The 10,301-nt window shown below is 31.6% G+C and overlaps 2 protein-coding genes across 3 annotated transcripts; one reads left to right on the plus strand and one right to left on the minus strand.

Moving 5' to 3' along the window:
• The first annotated feature begins 993 nt into the window (after positions 1-993).
• On the plus strand, positions 994-3,021 carry LOC106766435 (protein-tyrosine-phosphatase MKP1-like). The gene has a single exon (XM_014651164.2). It carries the CDS (start codon positions 1,101-1,103, stop codon positions 2,760-2,762), a length of 1,662 nt encoding a protein of 553 aa, XP_014506650.1. The 5' UTR covers positions 994-1,100; the 3' UTR covers positions 2,763-3,021.
• Positions 3,022-6,020: 2,999 nt separating this feature from the next.
• LOC106766436 lies at positions 6,021-7,971 on the minus strand. Of its 2 annotated transcripts, none has more exons than XM_022783693.1 (7): positions 7,802-7,971; positions 7,629-7,728; positions 7,449-7,569; positions 7,180-7,343; positions 6,893-7,014; positions 6,633-6,802; positions 6,021-6,241 (listed from the first exon to the last, which is right to left on the minus strand). In XM_022783693.1, the coding sequence occupies exons 1-7, from the start codon at positions 7,926-7,928 to the stop codon at positions 6,227-6,229; spliced, it is 819 nt and encodes a 272-aa protein (XP_022639414.1). In that variant the 5' UTR covers positions 7,929-7,971; the 3' UTR covers positions 6,021-6,226. The 2 variants fall into 2 exon arrangements, with proteins under 2 accessions (XP_022639414.1, XP_014506651.2); XM_014651165.2 differs by having other exon boundaries at positions 7,180-7,301; positions 7,802-7,967.
• Positions 7,972-10,301: the final 2,330 nt, after the last annotated feature.

Consider the following 10,301-nt stretch of genomic DNA (forward strand, 5'->3'; position numbering starts at 1 on the left):
ATTTATTTTCTTCGTGATTATTTTTCACGGAACGTTATTAACTTATTAGGAAATTAAACGGAGCAGTTAAATATATTGGAAATGAAATATATACATAAAAAAACAGTTCCTTTACTATCATGGTAAAACTAAAGTTGATTACTTTCAATGAATTCGCATAAGAAACTCGAAGACCAAATTTAATTATAGTTTTCTTTTCTTATTAATATAACATTATACTAAAGTAGGATCTGATTTAACATCACAATTTATGCGCGTACTTCAGTCCAAGTATGCATTGATAATTTATATAATTTGACAAAAGGAATATATGATATCTTTTAATGTGATGATATACTATTAATGTTGATAGCTCAAAAAGAATTCTACATATTATAAACAAAACAAAACCATTCAAATTCATATTCTAGAACAAACAACCAGTATTCGGTCGGTCAAACTTTTTTTTTTCATTTGTAACATATGCTGACAAAGACAATTAATATAGTTTGACTACGAGATTTAAAAAAAGCTAAAATATTTAAACTGTTTCAGAAACACGATAATGACAGCTATATACATAAATAAACAATTGAACAAAATAAAATTCCGTAAGACTTACTTCACAGGTTTTTTAGTTCTCATTAAAATTGAATCTTCATGGTTATATTAAAACTGGTAACAAAATTAATAGGGGAGAAAAGAAGTCAATTAAAAATGTTTGACAATAAATGCAGATTATAAAGAGGTAAATTATTATTATTATATTTGAGAAAAAGTGTACCAAATTGAGGTGGCACTTTTTGGTCAAACTGAAAGACCATGACCATCAAATCCCACCTTTTTTTCCATTTCTGCAAAATCTAAATTCTTCTTTACTTCCTTCTGCATCATCTTTTCTCTTCTGCAAGATTCATAAGAAAAAAGAATCAAGTCAGAGAGTGAGACACAATCAATCAGTTCAGGTGAGAAAAATTCCAACTTATACCAAACACAACATTTCTCATTTACCATTTACCCTTTCAAAGCTTTTTGCTTTTTGCTTTTTGCTTTCAACCCATTATTGCTTGGGTTGGTGGTTTGAAACCCAGTTAAAAAAAATCGAGTCTTGTCGATTACCCATGTTGGAAGAAGAGAGTAACAACGCCGATACCGGTGTTCACTGGAGAGCACATTCCAGATCAGTTTCTTGGACGGACCAGACTCCGGTGGTCCGGAAACCGCCGCGATCCCTTCAGCCTCTTTGCATCAGGAAAGACAGCGTGAAGGAGTGGCCGAGCGCCGGCAGCGACGATCTCGAGGTTTGGCTTCCGCCACCGACCCCAAGAGGGTCCACCAAAGGATCATCAAATTTGGGTTCGGGTTCGGGTACGGGTCAAGTTTTTCAGCTTAGGAGAGACAAGTTGGCTTTCTACGACAAGGAATGTTCGAAAATTGCGGAGCACGTGTACTTGGGAAGTGACACGGTGGCAAAGAACGAGGAGGTTTTGCGGCGGCACGGGATAACGCACGTGCTGAATTGCGTGGGGTTCGTTTGCCCCGAGTATTTCAAAAGCGACTTCGTCTACAAAACGCTATGGCTGCGGGACAGTCCCTCGGAGGACATCACAAGCATTCTCTACGACGTTTTCGATTACTTCGAGGATGTCCGACAACAGGGTGGGCGCGTGCTCGTACATTGCTGCCAGGGCGTGTCGCGCTCCACCTCGTTGGTCATCGCGTATCTCATGTGGAGGGAGAACCAGAGCTTCGAGGACGCGTTTCACTTCGTCAAGAACGCGCGTGGCATCATCAATCCGAACATGGGTTTCGCTTGTCAGCTATTGCAGTGTCAGAAGCGCGTGCACGCTACGCCCCCGAGTCCTAGTTCTGTGCTCAGAATGTATAGGATGGCTCCTCATTCTCCCTACGACCCTCTTCACCTTGTTCCGAAGATGGTCAACAACCCTTGCGCCCACGCGCTTGATTCGCGTGGTGCGTTTATTGTGCATGTTTCTTGTACTTTATATGTGTGGGTTGGGAAGGAGTGCGGCACGGTGATGTGTTGCAAGGCGCGTCATGCAGCTGCTCAGGTTGTTCGATATGAGAGGGCGACTGGGGAGATAGTTACCGTGATTGAGGATGAAGAGCCTGAGGAGTTTTGGGTTGCTCTTTCTCACAGGCATGAAGAGGTGAAGAACGTTGAAACAATGGAGATTGATGTAGGAATTCATCCCCGGAGAGTTGAGGATTATGATTTGGACTTTGGAATTTTTCACAAGGCACTTTCTGGTGGGGTTGTTCCACCCTTTTCTTTGTCCAAGGCTGGATCAGAAAACTGTCTCCCTTCTAAGGAAAATGGGTGGGTGAGATTGACTTGGAAGCTTACTGGAAGTACCATGAAAGGGTTCACATCCTCCAATATGAACATTGTAGAGGAAAATCACCACATGAATGTTGATCCTTTGCCTCCATCTTCTAAACCCTTTTACGATGAAGATGCGTCTGACTCAAAGATTTGCCCTTTACTTCAAAAAGAAGGTTTATCTTCATCTCCAGAGGCATTTTTGGCTAATCACACCTTGGTAAGGGAAGAGTCTAGTTTAGCGTTCAAAGGGTCTAACCCCTCCATTGCAGAGCGCAGAGGGACTAACCTGCCACCTCGTACGGTGCTCCTCTCGACCGGCAACAGTAAGGTCCGAGTAAGATCTAAGTCAATCTCATTACCTGCCTTGGATGATACTTTGTTGAGTGATGTTAGTTGCGAGCAATTCGACCATGAAAACAGTGGAAAATATAGTTAATTTCATATGATGATATCGTCAGTGCTGCTGCTGCTGTTGTTGAGGATGATGACAAAGGTCATTGTAATGTGGTACTGTGTCATGTAGGATATATAGCTAGGTTGTTATGCTTGAAGTATAAACCTTATATATATGGAAAAGTTAACTTTATTACATTGCTTCTTGCTGTATAGATATCAGCCATAGCTGGCTCACTTATGTTTGAATATTGGTGCATGCCTCTTGGATTAAACCTGATGTGAATCTCCAATGAAATGAAAGGCACATATTAGTTCATATAAATATGAGACAAATTTACTTTTTTTAGAGCCAAACTGTCCTTTAAATTTGTTTTCTATATATTGATATTCATTCTTACGATTCAATGTTATTATAAAGTGACTTATAAGGTCGAGTTGGTCATTTGATGTGTTGTAAGTTTTACCGATTTATTGATTATTGATGTTAGCATATGTTAAGTTTTATGTTTTTGAATTACTATAACGTAACATTAAATAATTTTTATAACAAGTTGATAAGTTGTTAATGATGCTATCAAATTATCATAGTTTATCTAAAACAACTCAGTATTATCACTAGTTAATAAATTAGATAGGATAAATTTAATCTAGTAGTTTTATAAAATTTTCCAACAAACAAAATCAATTCTTAACAAATTAACTTTTATAAAAATTTATTCGAGGTAAATAAAATACAATGCAAATAGTAAAAGATAAAAGTAAAGATATATTAAAATTAATAAATAAGAATGATATACAAAAATTATAAAAACAAATTTAATAATTATACATAAAGTAACAAATTAATAAAATTTAAAATAATGATATCAAAACATGTCAATTTCACTTCTCTTTTGAAATACATTTATAATCGGTTATGTAAAAATTATTATTAAGTTAATTATTATTGTAAATTTTAAAATCAACAAATGTAAATTTTGAATTGATTTGTTGACTTTTTCACTTTTAACCAAATTATAGTCTTAACTAAAAGTGAAAACTATTAAATTATTTATAGTAAATTTAATCAAAATACAGTTTGAAACTTTTATTATGTTTAATCATATTTATTCCTTTGTCTCCTTATACCAAGTAAAAAGTTAACTAATCTTTACCAAGATTTGTTAGATCCAAAGCTTGTGTTGAACAAAAGAAAATTTCTTATACAGGTCTTGTTTTCCTTGATGTTGAAACCAGGTTAAATTCAACTTACTTTATGTTAGAGACAACCTTGAAGTATAAAGATTCCTTTGTCTTACTAGATATTCAAGATAAGAAATTTGGTGTTGAAATGGTAAAAAAATAATGGTGGTGTGTCATTAAAAAAGAAGATTGAGAATATGTGAGGTTTATTCTACCATTTTTACATATGTTTTATGATTCTATCATACACATTTATGATTCTTCTTATGTCACCAGTGATAAAAAGATTCAACAATATTCCAGAGTAATGATTTGAGCATAAGATTGATGTCAATAAAGATCAAGGATAAGTATGAGAAATATTGGAAAAATCCTAATGAAATTATCTTATTATTAATTGTTGTTGTGTTTTATATAAAAGTAAGTTGGATTTTGTTAATTACTTTATTGACTATATATTTGAGTCTAGCATAGTTAGTGAATTGAAACCAAAATTCAATATCAAGGAGTTGTTGATAGCTCTCAAAGTAGCCAACAAAAATCCTAACTAGATGATGGAGATGATGATCTTCATGGAAAAAGTTTCTAACTAAAAGCTAGGAGATGTAAATTTGATTATATATCAAAGCTTCGTAAATATTTGAAAAAGGATCTTAAACTTTATATAAAGTCAGTTGAGTATGTTGTTTTATATTGATAAAAAGTCAATTCAACTACACTTTCTATTCTTACGAACATGACTCAAGAGGTGTTAGACATTTTCATTTCTACCATAACATTAGAATGTGCGTTCTGTACTGGAGAAAAATGATTAGTCTTTATCATAGTTGTCTAATGTCTAAAATAGTAAAAGTACTTATTTGAATACAAGATTGGTTGAAAGAAATATATTTCTCTATATTTTTTTACGAGGATCTTCAAGAGCTTAATAAATTTAAAATATGGTGAATTTATATGAAAAAATTATAATTTTTTTAGTTTATATTTTCAGTTTTTAAAAATGATGATTTTTTTAGTTGAAATAACTTATCAAGATAAAGTGAAATCTTCAAGGACTATTAATTTAGATGAATGGAGACGTGTTAATAAGTTGTATTTTATAATGAACTTATATTTAAAGATGTACTATTTTTTTTTCTTGTTTATAGGAAAATTTATGTCCTTGAATAGAAACAAATTTTTCCTACCTACTTAGTTTGATTAGATTGGTGTTTTTATTTAATTTTTATGTATGAATGAAATTAATAAATTCTAGTTTTTTAAGTTTTTAAATTGAAATTCAATATTTAATTGAATAATTTAGTTAAGCGAATTGAATAATTTAGTTAAGCAATTCGTGGTGCTAAAATGGAATTTTTTGTTTTTTTAATCAATTTTTGAAAAAATGGCTCAAATTGACCATTAGTATAATTTTTCTTTTTCTTAAGATTTTTTGAAAAAAAAAAATCAGCACAATTAAAAAGTAGTTTGGTTAAAAAATATTGCAATTTGGTTAAAAAATAATGTAATTTAGAAACAGGTTAAAGTGTATTAGTTTATACTACAGTTCACTACAATTTAGTTTAATAAAACAAAGTATAATTCAGTTCAATTCATCTAAAATAATTTTTAATAAATTTATTGTAGTTTTTAAAAGTTTAGTACAATTTATTTTGTTCATCTTTAAGATAAAAGTCTATTTTTCAATTCAATTTAATTAAAGAAACTATATTTTAATTTAATATAGTTTTTAAAAGTTTAATACAGTCGATTTTGTTCAGATTATATAGGATAAAAGGCATGACAATTTGACCAGTCTCATTTTTATGCAAATATTTCATATACAATGAATATAAAACTAATGAAATCACTCCTTTCAAACATCAAAATGAAACCGCTTTGTGCAACTAGTCCATTGCTTCTAAAGTTGCAACTAATTCTTCAAATCATTACATAACATTATATTGATGACAGAAAATCTACGCATGACAAACGAAAATTCGGCTATTTTGTGATTAACTGGTATCTTGAATATCCACCCATTGTTGAGTCTTGCTGAAAAATCTCGTAGAAGATGCCTTTTTGGCATTAATTTGAGTTTTCAATTATATATAAATTGAAGATCAGAAACCACACAAATAAAAAGCTAATTACAATAAATGTTTTGTATTATTGTACAACTAAAACACAGAATATTAAAGTTAAATATAAAATATTTAACAAACTCCTGCAACTTGTGTTATACTCTAAATCCATTAGCAATATCCTTTATAAGTTTTTTTTTTTTTTTCTAAGTGGAGGAGAATGATGAACTCCTTATTTAATCTTGGCCTGGGAAATGCTTTAAGTAGACTTTGCCTGCATACAAACCAAGTCAACAACATGAGATCAAAATTAGTCACAAGGAAAATTATCCTTTGTAATAGGAGGCTATGGAGGTAACAATTAAGGAACTACTAAAATCGTACTTTCCATTATAAATTAAGTAATAATTCAAATGATATCATAATTGCTTACTAAGATAAAAATTGTTAAAAAGTATAAATAAAAAGAGCAAAAAATTACATTTTTTTTTGGAGAAACAAGATGCTTAAAATACAGTTTCTTCTTTTTTATCTGCTATTCTTTTACAATTTTGAAAGTGAAAACAAAAAAACAGACCCAAAGTTAGCACTTTTTCACTGAAATTTTAGTTTGAAATCATCCATATAATTCAATTATGTACTGAATGGAGCTAAGTGTTGCATACATGCAAAAGCTTATCCGAGTAAACACTTCTCTTTGCAAGCATGAGTGATAGGATGGCAGGAACCATTGCAGCAGATAAATGCTTAAGAGTGTGACCACTGACAATATGAAAAGTGAATGCATAAATCACCCTATCAGTAGTCTCTTGGAGCATAGCTAGAAGATAAAATCCTGCCAAAATTCAAATTGAAATTCAGGGTAATTGAAAAGAGTATCTGCAACACATCGAAACAACTTTTTCACAGTACCAGAACTACAAACCTGAAGCCCAGAGCCAATATGGTGAATGTGTGTACATTGGAGGCAATAAAGTAGCCATGAGAGGTATAGCAATGCATGCTGCACTTTGTGCTAGAATATATAAACGGATGTCATCAAAGAACCTTTATTGCAAAACAATTGGTGAGAAAAATAGCAAGAGAGAGCTTAAGTTCATTAAACTCAAAGCTCAATTGTTTCAGGTTAGTGAACTATGCAGAAAAATCTGAGTAAATGGCCAAATAATGCAAAGAACTAGTGCAAATAAAGGATTGAAGAAATAGCCTTGCCTCCAATACACATTGATAATTATGCCAATCATAATCAAAGGTACAATTGCATGTGTTCCCTTCTTCGCATCAATCCTTTCAATGATGAGGATTGCCAATAGTGAAGCGAAAGCAACAGTCATCTCCAACAACCAAACAAGAATGGAAGAATCAAAATTGTGAAACTAGAATATGATAAAAAGGAAAAGTAATTCGTCTTAATTAGCTTTGTAGGCTGTTTTCCTTAACTTTGAATTGAATGGAATTGCTGAGGAGAAACTCAAACTCACTGGTATTCTGTCCCAAAGAAGGGAAGCATCATCTGGGTGAAGATGGTAGTATGAAGAGCCAAAAGCAACTGAAGTGACACCAGCATAAAAGCATTTCCAACCCCATAGTTCACCTTCCAAACTAACGCCACACACATTAATCACATAAGCTAATGATTGATGTTGAGAAAAGGAAATTACCTGATGTTAAAATAGCTCCTACGATGGCAAAGCACAAGGCCGATGAGGCCAATCACCATGAATGGGAAATTTGATATGACGTTTGGAGCATTGGGAATGCCTGAAGAACAATTCAAAAGATGAAACCTTTGTAGTCTCAAACTCAGGTTCGTAAGCGTTGGAGAAGAAATTACCAAAGAAATTGCGGTTGTCAGCAAAATGATGGTATAGCTGAGGCTGAGGAATGGATGGGGATAGGAGGATGAGTAAAAGGAAGGAAGCGAATGTCAGTAGCAATGCCTGCACACTGTATTTTCTCATTTTCTTCAACTCATGGGAATTTCGTGCATTAGAGAATGAGAGAAGGCAAGATCATGTAGGACGAACCTTGGAGGTGACGGTGGGCGGTGGACGGTGGGCGGTTAGACGGTGCTCGGTGGGCGGTTAAACGGTGCTCGGTGGCGCAATCCTTAAAACTAGAAGTACGTAGAACTCTTCCCAGGAAATCCTTTATTTTACTTTTGATGGATTTAAGAAAATAAACAGGTAAAAATGAGATTGTACGTTCTAACATATTAAAAGAAAAGTTGTGAAAGTTAAATGAGTCCATGGATAAGATAGATAAAAGAAAGTATTTTAATAAATAAAATTATTATATTATAATTTTATTTTTATGATTAAAGTTAATATAAAATAAAATATAATTCATATTATCATTATAAAAATAATTATATTTTTTATTAATATTATAATAATTATTTTATTAATATTATATAATTAGCTATAGTTTTATCATAATTATTATGGTTAAATATGTTTTTTTTTTAATTTTATTCAAACGGGTTTAATCATTAGACACTAACGACCTTAAATTTTTTATGATGTGGTTAATAATATACTACGTTTGAATATATATATATATATATATATATATATATATATATATATATATATATATATATTTGAAAGTTATTTTTTTAATCGAATATTAAATTAGAGTTATTTACTTCAATTGAATAAACGAAATCGTTTTATTTAGATTGTTCAAACACAAAGGGAAAAGTATTAATTTGTTGAGTTGGTGTACTTGATATCAAACACGTCTTCAATAAAATCGTCATTATTGAAAAAACACGTAAGTTTATTTTTTTTAATTTTCCTTTGCATTTACAATTATTGTTATTTGAGTTAAAGTGTTGATGTTATAATGTAGGTTTGGAAATGGTTTTCAATATCTTTTTGCATAACAATTTCAGTATGTAGGTTTTCTTTTCAAGCACTCCTTCCACTTCAGTCGCCACCACTCTGTCGCGATTCCTTCATTTTGTGGGTGTCACCTTAGGTTCTCAATCTATTATTCATTTAATGGAAGCTCTTGTCGGATATTCTCCAGCTAAAAGTCAAAATATGGTTTTTATCGTGATTCCTTCACTTTTTGGGTGGTGCCTTCGTCGCTGTTATGATTCCTTCACTTTTTGGGTGTCACCTTAGTTGCTCCCTTCATTGTCATTGTTGTCGTTGTCACCGTCACTGCCATCGTTGCTGGCATTGTTGTTGCCTGCCATGGTAAATTGTTCAAACCCTCTCTATTTTGGTTTCTATCCATTTTGGTTTGTCTTAGATTGATATATTTATTGAAAATTATATGTATTGTTGCTTTCCATTTTGATATACTTGATGATAAATAATGGATGGTGTTGCATTTGAATGTGCTAAATTATATTGTATATGTTGCATATGTAATTATTTGTTTGTTTGAATATATTGTTTGTTTAAATATATTGTATGTTGCTTATGTAATTATTTGTTTGCTTGAATATATTGTTGTTGTGAGTTAGCCTTAGTTTCCCATTTGAGATTCAATAAAAAAATTATTTACTATCTCCAGAGTTTTTTGATCAAATGTACATTTTAAAAATGAATAGAAAGGAGATGATAATATTAATTTACAAATATTGAATCTTGAATTGTCCGGTTGGATAATTTAAGAAGAGTAATAATTTTTTCATAATTTATTAATATATATAAATTTTAATATACATGTCTTAAATTTCATGAAAATTTACAGTTGTGTTTTGTATTGATCTTCGGATTCATATTTGATTGTGATTATAATCACTTTCATTTCGTGTAGCTTGAAGACCAATGCGAAATGCCGACAAAATTTCGTGAAATTTTAGATATGTTGTTTAAAATTTATGTTTAATAAATTAAAAAAAGTAAATCTTCTTCAATAGGATAGAGTCACACCTTGAATAAAAAAGCGATCAAATTGATCATTCAAGATTAGTGAAATTGTGTAAACAATTTCAGTAAATATGTGTACGGAACAACATTGAATTAATTTACCACGCATCGACGCTGAGTACAAGAGAGGGGTAGAAGAATTTATACAGTTTGCGCAACGTAATGAGAATACAAGTGATAATGAAGTCAAGTTTAGATGTCCCTAATAAAAGGTTTAAAGAATAATTCTGATGTATTATTTCAAAGAGTAGAGTACCATATATATACATATAAGGATCCTATAATTCTTCGTCTATTAAAGAAATGACAGGTGCACAAATCTGCACAAATTAAAATAATATCTAAATCATAACTAACACAATATTTGATTGTCTAATATCCTTTAATAGAATATTTAGCATATCTTAACACCCCCGCTCAAGTTGGTGCATGGATATCACACATTCC

The sequence above is a fragment of the Vigna radiata genome, chromosome 7 (genome assembly GCF_000741045.1).
Source record: "Vigna radiata var. radiata cultivar VC1973A chromosome 7, Vradiata_ver6, whole genome shotgun sequence".
Lineage (NCBI taxonomy): Eukaryota > Viridiplantae > Streptophyta > Magnoliopsida > Fabales > Fabaceae > Vigna > Vigna radiata.